The 23,477-nt window shown below is 41.9% G+C and overlaps 1 protein-coding gene and 1 long non-coding RNA gene across 25 annotated transcripts in view; one reads left to right on the top strand and one right to left on the bottom strand.

Moving 5' to 3' along the window:
* The window catches only part of RIMS1 (regulating synaptic membrane exocytosis 1), a 425,147-nt gene that overhangs the window by 4,226 nt on the left and 397,444 nt on the right, over positions 1 to 23,477 (bottom strand). For all 24 annotated transcript variants that reach the window (XM_053664034.1, XM_037147279.2, XM_037147299.2 and 21 more), the window contains 2 exons: positions 3,666 to 3,804; positions 1,639 to 1,751 (listed from right to left, as the gene is read on the bottom strand). In XM_053664034.1, coding sequence (XP_053520009.1) covers positions 1,639 to 1,751; positions 3,666 to 3,804 — 252 coding nt within the window. The remainder of the gene's footprint in view (positions 1 to 1,638; positions 1,752 to 3,665; positions 3,805 to 23,477) is intronic.
* On the top strand, positions 12,480 to 14,006 carry LOC119050786 (uncharacterized). The gene is made up of 3 exons (XR_005082811.2): positions 12,480 to 12,676; positions 13,122 to 13,273; positions 13,866 to 14,006. It is a non-coding gene; the product is annotated as an uncharacterized LOC119050786 (long non-coding RNA).

Below are 23,477 nucleotides of genomic sequence, written 5' to 3'. Positions count from 1 at the left end.
CCAACTTTTCTATAAGACTTTTTATTAGTATAAAAGATCCCTATTCTCCCTGCCAACTTCCTGGCTTCCAACAGTCACTGCTTTGAAAATTTTTATCTATGTTTTACTTTTTGACATTTGCCCCCATATCTCTAAATACTATTCTTGTAATATCCTATGTTTCTGCTTCAGATATTATTATTAACTCTTCTCTATCACCCCCCACACACACCGCACCCTGTCAATCACCCCTCTCCCCCAGTGTTAATATTTGTACTATTATGATCAGTAACATTATTTCTAGCTGCGCGAACTGCAATACTGTGCTTAGTACTTCCAGTTTCTTGAACAGCTCGTCCTTTTCCCTGCACTTAGTAAGTGCCTTTTAAGAAAGTGTTTATCTACATTTGTGTGTACATATCCCTAATTCAACCCCTTACTCTGTCCTGGCTGCTTACCTCTTCCATGAAATCAAATCTATTGGGCATTCTACGGATTTTATCTTACGAAATCTGACCTGCTTCGATTTGGACAAATTGCTTTGAAAGCTTTGCTGGGCTGCTGTCTCCACATTTTCCTTCACTGCCCATTCGTTTCTCAGGGGCTGACACATTTATTTACTGGATCTCATCTTCTCATTTTGGCTCACAATTTTTAAAGTTCACTTTATCCATTTTGTGGCAGCATATCCTCCACTAGCTTTCTAAGCAATACTGGGTATGAGGTAAATGTTTTGAGACTTTCCTGTCCGAGTGTTTATTTATTCTAGCCTTAAACTTACTTGAAAATTTTGCTGGCTATCAAATTCTGTACTGGAAATCAATTGTTATTCAGAATTTTGAAGGTAATGCTCGGAAGTCTTCCAGCTTCCAGTGTTACTGAAGAGTCCAATGAACATCTGATCTTGGTAGCTTCCTGTGGAATCATCCTCGTGGGAAACCTGGAGGATTTCTACTAACTCCTGCTGCTGTGGATTCCATGACGACGCGCCTCTGGGTGGACCCGCTCTCACGGGGTTTCCCGAGTGCTCCATGGGCCCGGTCAGACCGGAATCTCATGTGCGTCGGGAAATACTACTGCACAGGCTACATCTCATTTTCTCCCTTCGTTATCTTTCTTTATACTTCATTTAGGGTGCATTGTGCTACATTTTCAATTTATCTGGCTTTGGTTTAACCCTTCAGAAATTCTTCCCACACCGAGAGAACAAACATCCCCTGAAGTGTCTTTCAGCATTTTTCAGTATCTTTCTCCACCCCTTATTTCTCTTTACAATTTAGTCAAAACATTATTTAAAGTTTTGAAGTAGGAGGGCAATTTCATTACTTTACATAATTAAACATTTATACCAACCTTCTTTACTGGATAATCCTTCCTTTTTTCCACAGTGTGAAATCCCACCATTTACCCTACATTTGGGTCCATTGTAAGCTCCCTATCTTACGGGGGGTTTCTGATAATTCAAAGAAGCAGGATTAACTTTATTCATTTTGTGTAATGTCTCAAGTTAGAAAAATACATTAGGAATTAGAGCAGTCATTTGAAACTAACAGCACCTTAGCTGAAATGTTACTTTTCACTTGCACTACTATTGCTCTACTTTCAATGACTTTGTCAACCAGGAAATACCAGTTTTGCTGTAGAAAACATGACTCTTACCCATTGCAGGGGTGGCCAGGGTTTGGCGGCCGACAAGCTGGGCGGGTCCCAGTCCATCGAGAAAATCACTGAACTGACTGTCTGCTCCCAGGCGCACGCCAGGAAATATTAAGCTATTAGCGAAAGGACATAAATCAGAACATTAGAGCTGCTAGAATTCTTTTCATTAGTTTCCACTTGACTACTCGTTCTGACCATGAGTCATAAATACCATGTAGACAATTGGTTCACTTACTGACTGCACTGCCTCCGAACCAAAGGCGCATAGGAGTGAGGTTCAGCCTTGGTGGAGAAAAGTCCTCAACTCTCCAATGAAAAGCTGATGTTCTATTCAGGAGAGCTCAGCTACAGTTTTTAATATATTGCATTTTCTAGACACTTACAAATAAAAATCCCTACATAAATATATCACTGACATAAAAGATGTGAATTTTTATGTCATGAAATTTACATAGATAATTGCTCATAAACATTAACAATGATAAACTTAAAAAATGCCTAATGATATGTTATATATTATAGCACAGTACACATTCTTATATGTACTGTGCTTTATTTACATTTTTATATTATCTGAGATTTTTATTTAGTTCAAATGGAAATGAGTTGATTAAAATACGGATACTTCTTACTCCATCATGACTGCCTGAGTTTGCTGGGCTAGAAGCTTCACCTCAGTACTGGTTATGCTCTTCTTGTGTATCAGTGTGTCCTGGGCAACAAGGACCAGGCTTATAAGGCAGTGAACTTCAATGAATGATTTTTGAATAAGCAGATGTCCATAAGGATTCATTGTTTCCAACATGCGTCCACACTTATTATTTCCTCCCAATCAAGGGAATTAGGGCATGTATTATTATTATCCCTTCCGAAGGCTATGAAAATAAATGTTTTTGAGGTTAAGGGGCTTATTCATGGTGGAGGTACATATTATTTGACTTGTTAATTTTTATATCAAAAAATGATGTCTCCAGTCTTGCCCTTGCACATTGTTCTTATAAACTCCATCAAATATTGGTATTTTTCAGCAAGTTCATCTCCCTAACTTTCACTTTTACTGATTTTTGTTCTTAGCTATATCTGGCTGGAAGCGTGCATCCCAAATCACTTGATCAAATAAATGAATTTATTAGTTTTAGGTGGGGAACGCATATCATAAATATTAACTTGGCACAATTTTATTTCATTTTCCAAATAAAATAGAAATTATTCTAGTAAAGTACAATAAAATAAATCACTAATCACTAATGTGATTGGTAAATGAGACATTTAAATGGTAATAAATGAAAAATGATAAAGAATTTGTACATGGTCAATCCCCAAGTAACCCACTGCAGAATAATAATTACTAGTTTGTAAGATTTATCATCTCAGTTAAAGTTCAGTTTTATCAGAGAAATTCTCAAGCATAGGAAAGTTCAGGTTTGTGTAGAAATCTATATGAAATAGTAAAAAACAAACCATATAAGCAAAACAAAATTCTAGTTACATTTTAAAATTAATTAACTTAAGAATCAACTAAAACTCTTTAATCTAAAAAAGTATTGAGGAAGGTAGATTGTGATCTTTTATCATAAGGTGGAAATGAGTTAGTGATGTTTTATAAACAAGAAAATGTAAGTTGCCATTATGAGACTGTTAGACTTACAACTTTGGGCCCAAAATAGTTTGGAGAAAAGTAGGAATAGGGAAAATTAGCCCCTCACTTCTAAATTTTAATTCAGACTTTGGTAACCAGGCCAGACAATGCATAACCCACATGAAAGCATCCGTTAAATGTGACATATACATCTATCAGTGGGCCATTCTGAGCGCTTCTGGATGGTAGAGGTCAGTTTACTCATGTTAACCAACATTTCATCACCCCCGTGACCATTCTGAGTGACCGGCAGGTGCGGAGGTTATGTCTGTGACTGGCTCGTTGAATAAGGAAGCTGCACACTAACCTTTGGTGGCCCTGCTATTTCACGTATGACTACTGACCCGTGGTTCTAAGGCCATACAGACAGACACACCACGTCACTTACTTGCCCTCGGAGCTGTAACTGTTGATGCTGCCGTCCGTGGACTCACGACTGGGCTGCCTCACCATCTTCCTCATTTCGGCCGCCATTCCTGTCTCTGTGCTTCTCTGTATGGTGCTTTTTAACTTCTTGTGGCCGGACTCTGGCAGGAGAGAGGGAAACAAACTCTAAGTTCTGCTGAGACAGTTTCCTGAATATTGACTCTGCAAATACAAGAGTTAATTATGCACATAGTTAAAAGTTAACTCAGAAAAGTAACGTCTGAAAGAATAATCTGATTAGTAAAATCATTTGCCCAAGTATGCTTTGGCCAGGGAGGGTGGCAGCCGTGGCAGGCCACTGCTCCGTCCCAGAGGCCGCCTGACTCCCCGTGGGCCAAAAGGAAGTCACTGCATTACTGCTGCTGAGGTCTGGACCTTCGGGGGAAAAACTGATCTGGCACTGAACTGCTATGTGGAAGGATAATGCTGGACAACCTACCCGGGAATGAGGCAAGTGTGTGGGAGCAACCTCAATGCGTGCGCCCTCTCCTTTAAAGGAGAAGCACTTGGAACCAGGCATGAAAAATAACAGCCTTGGTACTGCCATGTATCAGCAAGCCTCGTGGAGAGAAACTCTGGTCCTTAATGATTTTCACAGCACTTTAACATACATTATCCCATTTATCGGCGTGTATGTTACCTAGGTAGGTAGAATAGGTATTGTCTTAAGTACACAGTTTTGAACTTATTCCATGGTCTTCTGACTCTCTATATGCACTGTGAATTATACTGGCTGATCATTTTCTTGATAAATTCTAAGTTCTGAGCAACTTCCCTGAGCCCCATTAACCAGCATTCTATTCATAGCACAAAATGCAATTCTAACACATTTATTTGATCACAGCAATATCAAAAGGTTAGAAAAACTACTAGACTTAATACCTGCCATGTCTTTTTCATCTGTATGTTCTATCAGCACTTGTGGTTTCAATTTTTCATAAAGCATTACTTAATGTCTGTTAATAATATATGAAAAATGCTCTATATACATAACTACATGAAAGGGGACCCCCAAAAGTTTAGAATCATCTTCTGGAGGGCAGGCCCCTTGTAGTACAGGGTTCCCTACCAGGGGAGTGTTCTAGGGACCCATCTGTATCAGTGTACCAGCTGGCATTATTGTGAGAGGCCAAGTTCAGCTTCAGTGAATTTTTTTTGAAGACTCTTTCAACTCATTTGCTCATTTCATGATGGGTGATCTGTGAGTGCACCTGAACAAATGCACTGACTGTTCAGTAGTTTTTGACCAAAAATGACAGGATCCCCATCCCCCACCCTCCTGATTCACCCTATCTTATTTCAAGCAACTTTTTTTGTTTGCCTGGATGAAAAACGTCCTCAGAAAGAAACATTTTGCCAACGTGCAACAAGTGAAACAAAAAAAATGGCAGAAACACTTAAAAGATATCAAAATCAACAAGTTCAAAAACTGTTTTGAGCAGTGGAAAAACTGTCTCAATAGGTGTATTGCATCAAATGGAGAGTTTAAACATGTAATAATACACAATTTTTTATAAATGAATTCTGTTTTTTGGGTCCCCCCCTCTTATACATATACTACATATACAGTATATAAATACACACACACTTTTCAATTTTCATAAAAATCCCCGTGAAGCAGGTGCCTAAAACAGTGAAATAAACCACACGAAGGACTGTTTTCCTCTGCTTTCAGTTCATTACAACCCTTTGTAAGTTGTCTGGCAGAAGGTCTAGACTGGTTATGCGATTGTGACCCCACGCTGAATACTCTCTACAGAAGAGTCCTGGTGATTCCTTAAAAATGTGTCTGAACGGGATACTTCTTTGCTCAAACACTTGTGATGGTTTATCATCAGAGTTAAAAGGAAACCCAGAATTGTTACAGCGACCTGTGAAATGCCATATGAGACCCATGGCTACCTTTCAGACCTCAGCCCCCCACATGCCCATTGCTGTCCAGTCACACCGACCCTTGAATTCTCTCGTAAACTCCAAGCATGTGCTTCGGGCCCTGTGTCCCTGGTGGCTGTCCCTTCTGATTCTCTCGCCTTGCTCCCTCATTTAATTCAGGTCTCCGTTCCCAGGCCACCTCCATAGAGAGGCTTTTTCCAGCTCTCATTAATCTTTATCCTCTTGCCGTGCTTTATATTTCTGCACAGTATTGTTCCCCCTGACATGAATCCTCTGTTTGCTTGTTGTCTGCTTCTGCAGTTACAACTTATTTCTAGGAGAACAGGGACACAGGAATATTGCTTACTGTTATCCCCAATACATAGAACAGTGGTGTAAACTCAGTAACAGGATCACACCACAAACACTAATGTGAAAATTTTCTCCATTCCACTTAATATAATTATCATAAAAACATGCTCATTTTTAAAATTATTGCACTGCTCCATTGCTTGGTTATACGGTATCATAATTAAGCCATCTTGTTACTGATGACCATTTCAGATGTTTTCAGCTGTTAAAGAAGTTTTTATAAATTTCTGGAAGTTGAAATGCTAGTGAAAGGGTAGGGGATCTGTTTAATCTTAGTATCTTTTTCTAAGTTGTTCCTTAGAGACACTGAAGCAGTTTGTCCTCCTACCAACCTTCATAGGGATGTACCCATTACCAATGGAAGGAACAGGAATGTTCTACATTGTCTCTTTCTGGTCTTGTCTTGCCCATCTGACTTGTAAATGTAGAATGTGTACACTTCACAAAGGCAGGGGTTTCATTTATCGCCATTCTGAGTGTTATTAATTTTTGGTACATACAAGGTCTCTCTGGAAAAAGTCCAGCCATTGTTAATATAATGAGAATGGTTTGTGAGACGTTGATACAATTTGGCAGCCAAGGAGAGTAGCCTGGAATGTGCATGTGTGAACAATGACAACTTCACTGTACTGGCAGTAGATGTTGTTGAGTGAGCATGTGTACTGTGTGGTTGTCAAATTCAAAATGACAGCGAACTGAGGAACAAATCTGCATCAAATTTTGCATTAAGCTTGAACATTTGCATTAAGCTTTCCTGAGATCCAGGAAAATACAATGGAGCAGCTGAAGGCAACTGGGAGAACTGTGTGAGGTCCCAAGGTGCCTATTTTGAAGGGGCCTGAGGTGTCCCTGTCCTATGTATAGGTGTCACTGTCCTATGCATAGGACAGTGACACCTCAGTGTGTCATTGTGTCTCTTGTGTGTTCTTCAATAAATGCCTTTATTTTTCATATTACATGGCTGCATGCCTTCTGGGCAGGCCTCATGTTTATTTATCTACTGTGCGTCCTTCTGAGGCGCGGGTACTTTATGAAGTCACTGTGGCAGAGCAGCCTGTCATTCACACACACATACTGGCTAGATCCCACCCGAGGGGTAGGGGCAGCAAGCCCCAGGGGTTTATCACCTATGTGAGCCAAGAAGAATTGTGACAATGAAGCCAGGGTGGAACAACACATTCCTTGAGGATCATGGCTAGAAAAAAATGTGGGCAAATTTTAAAACTAAACGATGAGGCGGTGGTGGAAACTGGAGGAGAAACAGTTAAGAGGATCCACAATTGAGGAGATTCAGGTCAGAGTGTGCTCCATTCACTTTGTCACCCAGCCAGGCAGCCAGCCAGGACTCTCCAAGACCCTGGTGTGTGTCACAACTGTGCTCGGTGCCTCGGATACACTGATAAACGACACAATTCTTGCTATCCTGGAGCTTACTTCTAGTGTGTGTGTACACAAGAAACACAATGAACAAATAAACAATATGATTGGTAGTAAGTGCAATGGAAAAAAATAGGCGGGATAAGGGGGCTAGAGAGTGACGGGGTAAGAGCAGCGATGGGTTATTGAGGAGTCAGGATCTCCTTAAACACCGGGACATAAGAAGCATGAAGCCACAGGAAATGGGCCGACACACCCCCTGGGGAGGCTGCCTCCGTGGGGAGGGGCTTGTGCCTTGTGGGCAGCACGCGGGGCTCCAGGCGGGGCCTGCGGTCTTCACAGTGTGGGTGCGGCTCCGCCCCAGGTCTCCGGGCTCCGTGCACTCCCGGCGTCCCGGGGTGGGGGTGGGGGAGGGTGGCCGTCAAGACCTGCTTTCTCTGCATTTCCCAACGCACGTTTCACATGGCTGCCATCCTTCCCGTATTCAATTTATGGAAAGAGAAACTTTAAAGTGAAGAATCCATTAATTTGTTTTTTTAAATTGTAATATCAAGTTTTCTCAAAGAAGGGTATATCTACACAGTGTTCCCAAAATTTTAGAGCAGTTTTAAACCTTAATAGCTTTTAAAATATAAAAGCTACATTAAAAAAATCATTTGAGAGGTTGGTTATTGAACTTCCTTCTAGACTTTTTAAAAAACTGTTGATATATTACAGTTGTGCCAATTCTCCCCGTTGCTCTCCCCTGCCCCACCCCCACCCCCGGGCGGTCCCCACCCCGTTGTCCGTGTCCGTGGGTCGTTCACACATGGTCTTTAACAAAGCCCTTCCCCTTCTTTCCTCCCTCATTCCCCCACCCCTCTGGTCACTGTCGGCCAGTACTTATTTAATTTTGTGAATCTGAATTATACTTAAGTTTTTGTTTTAGTCCTTCCGAAGGCGGTAAACGTGGATCAATTTACCTCTTACCTTATTTATGTTAATAATATTCAATGGAATGAGCTGTGAAGAACAAAACCTTATGAAGTCCCAGGTAAAAGCTGAGTAAGTAGTTCCAGCTATGAATCTACCTCATTTAAATTCACGAGGGCTCTAATATTACTCAGAACGAACGGGTTGGAAGGAACAGTTTTGGGGATGTGGAAACTAAACCTGGCGTAGCATAACACACACATCACATACTTTTCAGCACTCACGCCGGCCCCGCCTTTTCTACACGTTGCAGACACGGCAATGAACGCAACAGACGAAGGCCCTGGCCCAGGCGTAGCCCGTTCCAGGGAAGGCGACCGCTGGCCCCGCCTCAGCTCAGTCACAGGAGCAGCTGCTGTGTCGGAAACCTGATTTTCTGAATCTCGGTCTTGTGGTCACTACACCGTATTGCAGTTTAGGAAAACATAAAATCTGATCTTATTGTTTTACAGATATGACAATGGTTTAGCTGCACAGGTAGTTTCATGTATGAGTTCTCATATGGGCTTATAAATTCATGTGAAACCTCTGTTAAAAATCATATCCTATACAAGTACAAATGCATATAATCACTGTAACTGTCTCTGCGTGTACTATAATATAGCATAAATATGTTACATACATGTATTATTTTTAATATTATTACATTAAACCATTAACTATTAGAAAATGCTATTATACTTACCAGTGCTACCATTAATAATTTTTGTATCCATGAAAGAATCTTTAACCTGATAAAAACATGAACTCTACTATCAAATTTTGAAATGAAATCTTTGACTTAAAATGCTGTCCCAAGTATTATACATGTAACAAAATTAGAAAATTAGTATATTTTAATATTCTGTTTACAAACATAAAATTGAGTAAAATCCATATTTGTAGTTAAACTCTCTCACAGAATATCCCAAGGTGTCATATTCACATATGAACTTGCACTCTTTTCATATTTAGAGATGCGTGTTACGTTTAGGAACATCCTGCCGACTTACTAATTCATTCTGTAAATACTCACTGAGCACCAAGTGCCTATAATCTACTGGGCATCATTCCAGGTGTTGCAGCCACAGCAGTAATAAGACAGGATAGCACATATGATAAACAACTTAGAGCAAGTAAGTTAACATGGTAATTTTAGATATTTGTAACCATGATGGAAAAAAAAGCTGAAGAGACTGTCTCAGTGAATTACTTTTGATCATCTGGGTAGGGAAAGTCACTTCTGAGAATGTAAAAAAGGAGGGAACCATGCAAAAATCTAAAAGGATGGATGTTCCAGGCTGAAGAAGCAAGTGCAAGACCCCGAGGAATGGCTGTCCTTCCTTGGCCTTTCTGAGAAAGCTGTGAAAGGGCAACACCAGGTGGACAAGAAGATGGAGGGGAAGAGGCCGAAGGGCTGGGTGGTACCGACCTGCCAGTGAACAGCCTGGATTTTGCACTGAGTGTGATGCGAAGCCACAAGGAAGGGTCATGATCCGATCTACATTTTTGAAGGGCTCTTCTAGTTATTGCGCAGAGAATGAATGTTAGGAACTAGGAGTGAAAGCAGGGGGAAGATTTGGAAAGCTACCTTCCTACCTAAGAAGAGATAAATAGCGTCTTAGGTCAGGGAAGTAGCAGCACGATAAGGGAGGCGGTGGGCACTGATTAAATGTTGAAGAGGAGCTTACAGTATTTGCTCTACTAGATGTTGAAGTGGCTCCAAAAAATAGAAGAAATCCGTGACTTTAGGGTTTTAGTTAGGATAACTCGTTGAATGATAGTGTCACTTTCTTTTTTTTTTAAATTTATTTATTTTTATCTCAAAGCCCCAGAGCCTATAAATCTAAGCGATGAAGAAATAGCAAAACTCTCAGACACACACTTTAAAACACTGGTGATCAGGATCCTCACAGAACTGGATGATTATAGCCACAAATTACAGAAACATATGAAAGTGAAACAAATTGAAATGAACAGAATTGCACAGGAAACCAATAACGATGAAAAGGAAACTGGGACTCAAATCAATGGAGTGGACCAGAAGAAAGTAATAATGGCCAAACAGAAAAGAGTGAAGAAGCAAGAATTCAAAAAGATGAGGAGAGGCTTAGGAACCTCCAGGATAGTGTCACTTTCTAAGACGGGAACTCTCTGGTGGTGGTGGACATCATGAGTTCCCTTTTGGAAGTCTGAGGTTCTTCCCAAACAGCCACGCATAATTCAGAGCCATGAGGGGCAGGTCAGCACCAGAAGCAGGTCGGCAGACAGACAAACAGAAGGTATTGGCATGCCGGTGGAATTAAAATCTGTGGCACTAAATATAATGCAGAGGTAGCAGAGATAGAGATAAAAAGAGTAAGCAGAATGGAGCCTAGGTCAGTTTCGCAGTCAGAGGTCCAGAAGAAAATCAAGATGGATGAGAAGTCTACACAGATGTTTAAGGTGTGGTGAGGGACAGGTAAGTACCATGGTACAGAAATCAAAAAATTCTCTCGGAAGAGAGAATGAGCGGTGAGGAGTGGAGACACTTCCTGTGACTATTTTGAAAAGGTGTGTTGTGATAATGAGATAGTATTTGGAAAGTCACATAGGGTTGGAGGACATTGTTAATTTTTTACAGGTGTGTAAAACAATATTAGAGCTTGTTTCCATGCAGGCGGAAATGAGGACAGGCACAGGGAAAAACACCACATTCTTAGGTCTACTATTACTGGTCGGGGGAGCTATATAACACCCAATAAGTCTTCTTTCTTTTTTATCTTTCTCAATAATTGTTTATGCAATTACCATTGTTCCTGCCTTTTCTCCCCTTCCCCACCTCCACCCAGCCCCACTCACTCCCTTCCATCTGTCAGTCCCCATATTGTGGTTTGTGTCTGTGGGTCATGCGGGAATGTTCTTCAGTTAATCCCTTCACCATCTTTCATCCAGTCCCCTCTTCACCCCTCTGAACAGTCTGTTCTATATATTTATTCTTTTGTTTCTATTCTATTCGTTAGTGTATTATGTTCATTAGATTCCACATGTAAGTGAGATCATATAGAATTCGTTTTTTACTGACTGGCTTATTTCACTTAGCATAATATTCTCCAGGCCCATCCACACTGTTGCAAAATGTTAAGAGTTTTTCTTTGTTACTGCTGCATAGTATTCCATTGTGTAAATGTACCAGTTTTTTATCCACTCATCTGCTGATGGGCACTCAGGCTGTTTCCACGTCTTGGCTATCACAGTGCTGCTATGGACATGGGGCTGCATAGGTTTTTTGAATTGGTGTTTTGTATTTGGGATCCTTATGATATGTTCTCAGAAGTGGAACTGCTAGGTCAAAAAGGAGTTCTACTTTTAATTTTTTGAGGATACTCCATATGATTTTCCACAATAAATCATATTTCAATCAAAGGAGTCTCTGATGCCAAATGAAATCAAATCCATCAATTGATTGAAAAAAATCAGTAAAAAGAAATCACATAATTGATTAAAGAATTTGGGCCCAAAAGAGAAAAGCAAGAACGGCCTATTAACTCACAAAGAAAAACTATAGAGTAAGTTCAACCTTTTGGTTATCCTGAAAATAACAGCTGAGATCAGTTATACAATTTTTTATATGTACAGGGACAAAATTCAGTTATTTTTACAAAGAAAAGTATGGTAAGTATGAAATGCGTCCTGTTCGTTCATTCCTTAGTTACCTATCCAGGGAACGCTCTGGGTGCTTTGGGCGTGTGCTGTGCATGTGAGTGTGGGCAGGGAAGAGGCCCTCGGCCGACCATGTCATGGCCTACCTGGAGAAACTAAGTGTGAGTTCAGTTTTACTCGGTTCAGGGCAGCACCACACGGAGGATTTATTTTATACGTATTTGGCTTTAGGTATTTATTACACGTAAATTCAATAATATGGAACGAGGGAGGGGAGAGAGGATGATTTACACAGTGCGTGACCCACTATATGAGCATGAACATGGGAGATCAGGAGGTGAGAAGTGCAAATCTTCTCTTCCTTTACTTTGTTTCATTTTCTAAAGATAAATGTGGTGTTTACGGTGATTTCCAAAACAAGCTGCCTGAAAAACAAACCAACTATTTTATCTGGTATTCAAACACAGCAGCAGCAATCTAGTCAAACTGATAGTATTAAACTTACTGAGAAACTCTGGATTGGTATCCAAGGGATTTTCCAAGGGAATTTTAATTCTACGCAGGTGGTGAAGGGGGATTTGTATTTCGGGCCAAGACATGCTTAAAGGTCCTGAGATGATGAACATGAAGGCCCCTTGAGCTAACCGCACGTCCAGGATGACTGGAGCTGAGTGAAAGGTGAACAAAGACAGAAGACCTGGAAGCTAGATAAGCAAGCGAGGCAGGGGCCACATGGGAGCTTTGTCCAATGCTCTCAAGGTACGCGCTTACATAGCACTTGGGAGGCTTCTGTATGATTATTAATCTATTCTTAGCAATCTCATGGTCATGGTCTGCTTGGTCAATATTAGCCAGATTGTATAATTTATAGTATATATAATATGATACAGTAATATTATTGTAGATCTCTACTACTCATTCTTTAAAGGAAAAGGCCCATCTGTTCTGTGTTGATGTCAGATGCTTCTAGTGCTGTAGTAACCAGATAGCCAGAAATGTTCATTAGGCAGTCTGTCCTCATAGCGCTACAGTATTTTTAAATACACAAAATTGCTCCTTTTGCATTTGCCAAGGTTTTTGAATAGATTTCATGCCAAGCTCAAAAAGAGCAACTTGTAGAAATGTCACAGGTCTAAAGGTTATTTTTTGAAACCTGCATGATGGTTCTTTGGCTTTTATGATTTCCCCTCATTTTATTTTCCAGGTTTACCCCACAAGCCATTAAGTCTACAATGGCCCTTTCCTCTTCCCATTTGCCAAAGAGATTTATAATAAAAGAAATATAGTGGCCAAGAAGCTAAAAATAGTATCATTCAGAATATTTCTGGGAGATGGATGGAATAAATTCCCTTGAAGGTATGTTCAGAATATTTCAAACCTTTTCCAGTGACGCAGTAATCCTCTCCCATAATCGGAAAGAGGCAAAATGTTTTCTTTTGCCACCATGAACTTTACATCCTCTACAGACGCAGGTTGAGAAAAGAGATTCATCTGTGCTGAACACTGACCTTTATTTTTCCAGCCCTTCTGTGGCTAACAGTTATTCTCTGGTAAGAAGCCTGGTATTGTTATGAGTGACTGTAATACCTGCCTGTCATATCTGTTTAGTTCACTCGATCACAGTTGATCTTTTCAGCAAAACATTTGCTAATATGACATCAATTTTCCTCTTGCCCAGTGGGTGGAAATGTAAGCAATGGTAAGTTCAAGATGGTCTTTTAAATAATTTGCTTTTTAAAGTTAACAAGGTCACTAAAAAAAACTTAAGAGGTTTATGGTCACTGAGACCTCCCACCTGTGCCATACTCTGTTTTGCCCAAAGTGAAAGGAAGGCAGGGCATTCAAATGCTGAACTTCTCTCACTGTCACAAATCGTTTGCTGCCACAGCCTCAATGTGTCTATGCAGGTCTGTGTTATGGACTGAATTTTGGCCTCCCAAATTCATAGGTGGAAGTCCTAACCCCCAGCACCTGAGAACATAAATACTCGGAGACAGGGCCTTTCCAGAGGTGATCAAGTTAAATGAAGGCTGCTGGGGAGGCCCTAAGTGTATCTAACCAGAGCCCTTACAGGAAGGGGCCATCAGGAGACAGAGAGATGACCGACCGCTGAAAAGGCAGCAAGAAGGCAGCCATCTGCATGGTCAAGGACGAGGCCTCCAAGGAAGCCACGCCCACCCAGGTCTTGATCTGGGACTTCCTGCCTCCGAAACTGTGAGGACCCAAGCATAAATTTCCGTTCTCCACCCATCCAGTCGGTGGGTTTATTGATTTATTTATTTTAATGTCGGCTCAAGCAAAGTAACACATCTAGGGAGTAAGATACTATTATTTTAACACTTTAGAGTCATCTTATTTAATAAATGTGATGATGTAAATGTAATTTAAAGCATCTAAAGGGAAAAAAAAATCACCTATAATTTAGTCTGAGGGTGAAACTGAGCCCCGAATACTAGGATGGATGTGTTTCAAGTCTTCTTTATTAAAAAGGGGTCTGAAGTGTTAGACGAAGATAGCTAAGTAACTTATGAACAATTCTTGATGTCCAAAAGTATAAGGCCTCAGATTTATTTGCTAGGAATAATGTATCACATTTAGATGGAATGTTTCATTTACTCTTGTTTTGGGTTTAAATTAACATTTTAAATAAAGCTGGGTTTCATTTATTCAGTATAAACCTGGACTATCTCCTTATAATTTTCCATCCTGACTGTAAAAATAAAACAATACTTAAGGCTTAAACCTAGAAAGAAGCAAGTGTTTTATAGTATGTTTCATGTTTTCTTTTGAAAAATTTTGTTTAAACTCAAGATATTACTGTTTAGGTAGTATTTCCTCCTATCCAATTTCAAAAGGCAGCCTACTACTCCATGTGGTGGATGGGCGGGAGTGGTTTGGGGGGGCAGCCAACTGTCCGCTGGACTGCTTATCAGTTCCGGGCCTGCAGGCAGCTTTCTCCGCCCCTCTGTGCCTCACTGTCTGCATCTGTGGAATGGGGGAGGGGATGATAATACCTTGTTCTTCGGATTATCCTGAGTAGCAAATGAGACAATCCATGTAAAGCATTCAGCACAGTGTCTAGCACCTAAATTACCTGTTGTTACACAATGAGATCTCAAAGTATTTTGCATAGGTTAGATCTCTAAAGTTGAAGGATGCTAATTCCCCTAGCTCTGCTCAAAGCACACCTCTCTGTGCCTCATGTTTAGCTGGACGGCCAGTCAGAATGGAGCACAATGAAGTTGCAACCTGACACAGAGACGACTCATGCCCCCAGCATCTGTTCTTACCCTTCTTCGGTGGAGACAGAACTTCCATCATTCTTCCGGCAAAGGACTGACCACGTTTCCCCTCTCTTCTTCCCTCCCGATGGCATGGGGTCTCAGCTGCAGCGGTTGCTTTGGGCCTCAGGACAGGAGAACACGTGATGCCGGCAGGGCCTGCGGCCCTGGCAGGTCAGAGCCACTATCCCAGCCCTGGACTGGACTGTCCACTGGACTACTATGTGACAACCTTGACTAAGCCACTGTATCCCAGGGTGTCTTGTTCCAGCAGCCTATCCTGTGTCATAGTCCACAGTATTCTAAACAAAACCCGGTGTGAATTTAAAACATAAAATAGTAGCTTTGTGAAGAGAACTCTCTGTTCTTATCTTTAGATACGAGATTTGGGTTATTAAATTGGTTCTCTATAGTAGTTTCATACTTAACAGAATAGGCTCCTCTTCCAACAACAGAGTTACTGGAAATTCTTCTTCCCTATCTGGGAATCCTGCAAGTCTCAGAGAATGCAGGATTAGAGGGAGAGAATCCAGAAATAAATAGTGTTGATTAAATGGCGTCGTTGTATAAGGTGCCCTGCAGGGTACAATGAGCAGAGGTGTCCTTCCGTATGGTATAGCAGCCACTATTCTGAAATGAACACGCGTTCACGACGTTCCGATTACGGAGCAGTGGGGATCACTCCGCACTGGTGGTTATGGATGGGAATGAGAGTCTGAGACCACAAAGGAAATGTGTGGGGCTTTTCTCTGTACTCTATAAAACAGAGTAGGTCCTCTGTGCCTCCACCACATCCTTTGAAACAAATTAGATGGGTTCTAATCAAAACTGAAATGGTCTGATTTGAAATATGAGCTATGTGAACTAAGAAATTCTTCGAGGAGACTCAACAGGGCAACTTAAAGAGACAGGCAGGGATTTGGAAATGAAAGTGCAGCTAATCTAGGAGAGACCTGTCATATATAACTAGTCACCGCTGACAGGCAGCTTGCCCCACGTTGAAATTCAAAGCCACATCAGGCATTCTAAACAGTGGGTGCAGGGGGGCAACCGGGCAGCTCCTGACCTGGGGAACATACTGTAGCTGTAACCAGCAGCCAAGCAGGGACTTACCTGTCACATTCAGGCCCAGGTTTTCCCAGGCCGCAGTGGAGAGGCAGGGGGCATGTGTGTGTGTGCGTGTCTGTGTGGAAGGAGGGGCATCAACTCGGAACAGGTTCTGAGACAATTACTGAAGACAGGAATAAATGCCATCCACACAGATGCTCTGGAGACAGAATGCATCCACATTACAGGGACTTTCTGTCTCCCTCCCAGCACTGGCTGTGATTTCCTAAAAAACTGCATGGGTATAAAGGGTCTGTATATAAAATAAAATTTGACAAACATTAAATTGTAAAATGTGTTCATAAAGACAGTTAATCAGAACATGTTCTACAGAAGGTGCTGTGAAAAGACTGTCTCAGTACAGCCCTCAAACCCTCCACTTGTGGTTTAAAGGGCTCTGCCCTGGCCCTGGTATGGCCCCACCCCCTCATATAGCATGTAGTCTTCCCTTCCCCACAATCAAGAGGGTGCGCCCACCCAGACCTCATGCCCACCTGAAGCCCATGTCTGTCCTTCTGAACTAAGCCTCCAGATCCTAGAATCACCCACTCAAATGGCCCCAAGTCCACATACAAGGTTAGCCCACGTGTCTGTCTGGGACCTAGCCTGTGAGGATCAAAAGCAGCACCAATGTGCACACCTCAAAGTCTGAGTGGGTGTGGGCATACTGAAACACGTGTGCAAGATCCCTTGGGGTGCAGGAGAGAGCCAATGGGTGGGGATAGAAGGGGCTGAGCAGCACATCTCGGTATGAGATGGGGGTGAGCCTAGTTCAAGCACAGAACTCTGAGCAGTCAGAATTCTCAACTGAAACTTCAGACACCTTGGTTACTACAAAGATATTTTGTCAAAGAAGAAAACTGAAAACCAATTTAGCATTTTGTTAGCTTGGCTTATAGCTTTTAAACAAAAAATAGCATGTGGGCTTCCATGTCTTGATCAGGGATTTGGTAAAGCCTAGAACCTCTCATTCATAAAACTGTCTCATGCTTCCTAATACAATGAATCCCTTAGTTTCATCCATTTGAAGAATTATCACTAAAAGAAAACAGTTGGGTATTTTTATATAGAGTTTTGGTCAGGCTCTGAAAAGACTTGTGATACATTTTGATCATTAAAAACCCAAGGAAGTCCTATGTGCATCAGCTATTCCTACTGCCTGTCCTAGAGCCCGCCACCCCCGATTTCAGTTCAGGAAACTTGGGGGTCCAAGAAGAAGGAAGGGGGTTCACAGAAGCATAGATCTACTGGGAATGCGCATCTCTGAAGACGCATCCTCACTTCTCCGTCCCTCGGGCAGATTATCTGGATGCTGGCCCTACGGGCCGTGAAGCCTATGGACCCAGGAAGCACAGTCTTCAAAAAAACCAGGGAGGGTAGCAGCAGGGCGGCAGAGAAAGAGGTCCGATGCATCAGCCTTGCACTTCACAGAACAAAACAGGCTGAGCCGGCACACACTGTACTGTCTGGTTTATGATCACATAATTGGGTATTTGTCTAAGGATTTTTAATACCAAGTGAAAACATTATTTACTAAGATTTGATTTAAGCAAAGTCTCCAAAGCAAACTGCAGTACAAGATCAGCCTTTTTAAGACTATAAAACTGGAAATCATATTTTAACTCCAGAATTTTCAGGAAAATGAGAAAGTAAATTCAGAGGCCCTAACAGCGATTGCTTTTCTCTTGCATTTATAAAATAGGAGGTAAGAAATGCTGGTGGTCAGAGAGAGAGCTGTACTACTGGTAGTAGTAAAACAAATAATACAGTTTCCATTTCTTCAGTAAGGGCATTCGGAATCTTATTGGCAGATGGGATACTTTAATCCCACTGGCAAAGACTACAATCAGGTGCACCAGCGAACTTCAGGGAGTCAGCAGCGAGAAAATACCGCAGAGAAACCAGGCAGGTGGTGTCTCAGTTACCAACAGCCTGTGCTCATCGGCCCGGCCTGCCCAACCTCGCCCCACGGCCCCTAGACACCCACAGACAACACGGGAGAGTCTGTGTGTCATTCTGGAAGAAGCAGAACCAACTGTGGGAGTCAGAACTTACTGTACTCTCAAGTATAGTAGTTGTTACCATCTGAAAATGTTCCACATCAGTCCATTATATCATAATTGGAGATTTATTTGGATTTCTGATTACCAACTACATTTAGTTGGTGTGTTAGGTCATCAGCTTAATTTCTTTCTAATACTCAGCTGACATACCTAGAGGATTGGAATTAAAAATTAAAAAGAGTTATATCTATTTACTGACTGACTGGAAAGGTAATTTATGGTTTAAAGGAGGGAAACAGTACTGGGATTAGCTAGTGGGCATAGAAGGAGTTATTAAATTCAGGAGAAATTTGGCAGATTCTGAGAGGAGAGAGGAGAATGAATTAGTAAGGGGGGCTGGGGGGAGGAAGAAAAAGAAATAGCTCAGCTTTCTTGTGGCAAAAAGACCACAGGTGTGAGGGTGGCCATCAGCACGGTGTGATTCTGAACAGCTTGTCCTCATAAAGCAAAATGCTCTGACAACTGCATTTCAGCCTGGTGCCCAGATCGAACCACACCTTGGATATGAGCAGAACAAGCAGCAAAATGGGAAGGGAAGTGAACGGTGGTTATACGAGGCATGGCCACACAGGTCTGGGGACTAACTTGGTGGCTGGTTGTCTGTATCAAGTACAGAGTTATTCCATGACTGGCAAGAATATCATTTATGTGCAAAAGGGTTCATCTGATCAGGCCTGGGTGCCTGAGAGGCTGGATGTGCTGCTGGTGGGTGGCCTCTTTACTGGCTGTGGTTAGAGTAAGTGCTAAATGACAAAACATAAAGTTGCATCTCCAGAGAGAAAAAGAAAAAAACCCTCAGCATATAAATAAAAAAAAGTGTAGTGGTGAAAATTGGTCAAACAGAATATGAAAAAATTTAGGTCTTTAAGTTTTACCCCGATACATTCTATCTTTAAAAATTAGGCAAACAAGAACTTAAAATTCATAATACAATAATCCTAGAATCTATGCTGTTGAAAAAACACACTAGGATAGATTATAAAACAATACATAAAAATCATACAAAAATAATACAAAATTAGGCAAACAAGAACTTAAAACCCATAATACAATAATCCTAGAATCTATGCTGGTGAAGGGAAAACCCAAGGACCGAGGTTTACCTAAGGACAGGCCTGTGTCACCCAGATTTCAGGGAGTGTGAGGGACTGACAGAATGCCAAGCACAGCATTTGAAGATCTGTAGGGAAATGATGAATGTGCCCAAGCAGACGTGTAAGCTTTAGTGGGGTGAGTGTGGCAACAAAAAGGCAGAAAGCAACGAGGCATGTAATGTTGATAGTTTAGCATCGTTAGCAAAGTCAATTACTATTTGCCTCTTATTTTTCAGAGGTTGCTTATTACTCGCAAGGCATTCATTGTCCTGACTAAGTTGATTGTAACTCGGTGATAGTCCTGGCAGTTTGAGGAACTAAGAGTGGCATGTGGTGATACCCACACAAAAAATGTTCGATCCCGACTTGGCTACATGCTGTAGACTGTATTTTTGCGACTCCCACCCCCGCAGTCAGATACTGAAGTCTAACACTCACTATGACGGCATGTGGAGGTGGGGTGGGGGCAGTGACGGCATCATGAGGTCCCGTCCTGAGTGGGGTCGGAGCCCTTATGACAGACATTCCCGGGAGCTCGCCTGCTCCTTCCACCCTGTGAGGTTACGGCCAAAACACAGCCATCTCTAGACCTGAAGGCAGGTCCTCACCAGAACCTGGCTGTGCTGGTCCTGGTTCTTGGACTTGTGGCCTCCAGAACTGTGAGGAATACATTTCTGTTGCTTCTAAACCAACTAGTCTGTGGTGCCTTTGTGAGAGCAGCCTGACAAGAGCCAAGGTACTACACTGATGAGTGGGAACCAGTGAACGTGGCCAAGACTGTAGAGTGTAACTTCTTTTCTGGAAGGAGAGCACTATGCTAAAAGCTATGCGAGTGTCAGTTTTTTCATTAGAGCAGAAGTAAATTTATAAGAATATTAAATACTTCATACATGTTGAGGCTTATGCAATAAAGCAGTAAACTAATCTTACATTGGCAATATGTATTTAATCTCAATCAATATCAAATAAGGATTAAAATAATCCCGAAGTAAACACTGGGCTGAAATCCTGAAATGTTTATGATAGGTGGATTAAACTGATATATTTTAGAATCCAATACATCTGAAACTTAGCACCAGAACTTTAAAAATATTGTGATCCATCCCAACGTTCTGTTTAGGGATCCCAGGGAGGCAAGGTCGCATCCTTAGCCTGTGGCCACGCAGGCCCCTCACAGCCACAGCGGAGAGTAAAGCCTGAGCCGTTCTGCTCCCAGTCTCAGCCTGCCCTTTACCGCAGATGAGACGTCAATTCTGTTTTGTAAAAAGAAAAAAAAGCCTCATCATGAAAGCAGTGAAGCGCTGAGTAGACTGTCCTTTGTCCCTAAGATTGTTTCAGAAAGAACACGCATTGTCACACTCCATGTGTTTCCATCTTAACTGGCCCAGTCCAGTCACCAGGGACTTGACTGCCTCTCTGTTACAACGAATCATTGTGTAGGAAGTGGAGGACCCTGGATGCAGCTGTACATAGTGCCCTCAGATAAATGGGGGCCCAATTGATACAGGGTGCAGCCAAGGGGGGGGGGCAAAAAAAGATTTGGAATGGTGCCCAGAATTCAAAGTGTATAGGAATATTGGAGAGACATATAAGATGCCCTCAACACCCCCCCCGCCCAGGGGCGAATGGAGCAGGGCCATTGAGAGCTATTTTGCATAGCAACAGTTTTGCGGCTAACCTCTGGAATGATTATTTAACATATCTATAACCTTTAATTGGTTTCGTAGATATGTTAAATAGCTGTGGCCAAGCATTGAGCAAGAGAGAAGGGAGTAGTGGGGACCCAAGATATAACTAGGGGCTGCGCTCCTGAGTAAGAAGGCCTGCATGAGAGCTTGGAGAAGACTGGCTCCGGGACATGAGGGGATAACTGCCCAGGTGAAAGGGAAAACCACGCAGCTTTGCCAGAATGGAGATCCCTGCAGCCAGGTGAAGAAGACAGCCACATGCTTTTGGTGGAGTGCGAACCCCTGCAGCTTTGGTAGAAGCGGCCCACACGGCTTTGTGATGCTCTCTTTGGCCAAGTGGCCTGGAAAGCAAGAGACATTTTGACTGGAACTGGGTACAAAGAACTCTTGCCAGTGGACCATGAGAGGGTACCACAGTACTTTGGATTAACTAGAGAGAGATCCTGCCTGTACGGTGACACAGCTGATGGTGCCAGCGGCCTGAAACACAGACGTGTGTGCTCTTCTCCTGATTTACGGTACCCGGAGTTGGGACAGTGGGAGAAGGGAGCTGTGTGGGTGTAGGTGTATACCCTAAAGGACTCTGATATTTTAGTGGAGGCATTAAGCCTAAATAGCATTAAATAAACATTTTGTTTCCTTTTCACAAATCTCTGGCATTGAGAGATGTCTTTCCAATTGGTGGCGGACAGAAGAACCCAGTAGATATTAGTATTTTGTCCTTGGGAGGGGCCCCTGTTCTGTAGCAGTTTTAGGCATCCCTAGGTGGGCTAGATATTGTATTGCCCCTCTCCTCGGACCCCTTGTTCGGTAACACAATCGCTGCAGATTAGACACAGTTCAGAGAAATCACTCTTAGTGATGGTGTTGTGCTTAGAGACAGGAAAATTTTGTTTGCAATTCTTGAAATTTTCACTTAAAATGTACACAGTAGGAGAATAGGACTGTATGTCTCTGGTACTCTAGATTCTTGGTAATTTCATTTCAGCTGTATGCCGCTACAAAATAAATTTATATTTTTTGAAAGATAATAACCAGTCAAGTTCTAAATCAATGAGAAGAGAAAACATTGTTATGAATTTGAAATCTTTACCTACAATTTGCTAGAGGCAAAAAAAATTCAAAAATTAAAAAGATTTTTTTGAAGGTTAAAAGAATTATCTTAGGAACACATTAAACAATTCCGATGTGAAATGTCTAATTCTGTTAAAGTTAAATACCATGAAAATCTACACGAGCAAGACGTTAATTGCCGAACAAGATACTTCCTTTAGCCTCTATATTTTCCTCTCAAGGGCACTGCAATATGATGTTGATGATATCCTGGCTTTCTTGCAACACACAGTAGAATAATTATCTTAATAAATTCTCTTATTTGCAGATATTTTCAACTTCTTGATGAGGGGACCATATTTTGACTTAACAGCATTTGTAACCAACACTAGGCCAGTACAGGGCTGGGGAAACAGAGTTGAGATGTCAATTAGACACATTAGCATGAGAGCTACCCACAACTAACTAACTAACTAAGTAACTAACTAACTAACTCACTCTCTAACTCTCTCTCTCTCTCACACACACACACACACACACACACACACACACACACAAAGAAAAAGGAAACAGCACTTTCAATGTTTTACATTGAAGTTAAATTGACAAATATAGTTAAAAACTTCAGCTTTTCCACATCAAGGGAAATCTCCTCTCCTTAGGAGAAGGCACATTTTAATTGACCTCAAACCAACTTGTCTTTTATCCTCCTAGGAAGCCGGAGTCGCCATCCTCCCCCCGCCCACCAGACGGATCCTCACTGGAGCCTCTGCTCTCTCCCTGTGTGAGTACAAGGGCCCCCTCCCCCTCCTGCAGGCTCCCCCTTCTTTTCCACCCTATTCTCTTAAATTGTACTTTTAAAACCCGAGAACTTAAAAAGTTTCTCCACACACAGATTGTTTATGAACACATATACGGGTCTGCTTTCTATACATTTTTCTAATATACAGACATACACGCCCACCTTTCATTTCCCAAATACGTATTAAGCATTGAAGCGGTGTTGTTACAGGCCCCAGTGAACTGAAAACTGAAAGATGCTTACAGCTGGGGGAGGAGGACATGCAAGCAATCTGAGCACGGTGAGAAGTGTGCTGTGCCTGGGCGGGTGATGGGACATGGGACGGAGTTAACACCTCTGTTGGGTGAACGAAGGAACTTCCCACAGAGGAGGAGATACTCGAGTTGTATCTGGAAGGTTAAACAAAAATTTGCTGAACAGCTGAAGAAGGGAAAGAGCTATGGGGCCAAGATCCCCAGAAGACCCTCCCTCC

The sequence above is a fragment of the Artibeus jamaicensis genome, unplaced genomic scaffold (genome assembly GCF_021234435.1).
Source record: "Artibeus jamaicensis isolate MK-2021 breed Jamaican fruit bat unplaced genomic scaffold, CSHL_Jam_final contig_1127, whole genome shotgun sequence".
Taxonomy (NCBI): domain Eukaryota; kingdom Metazoa; phylum Chordata; class Mammalia; order Chiroptera; family Phyllostomidae; genus Artibeus; species Artibeus jamaicensis.
The sequence above is the reverse complement of the archived record's forward strand: the minus strand, read 5'-3'. Positions and strand labels throughout refer to the sequence as shown.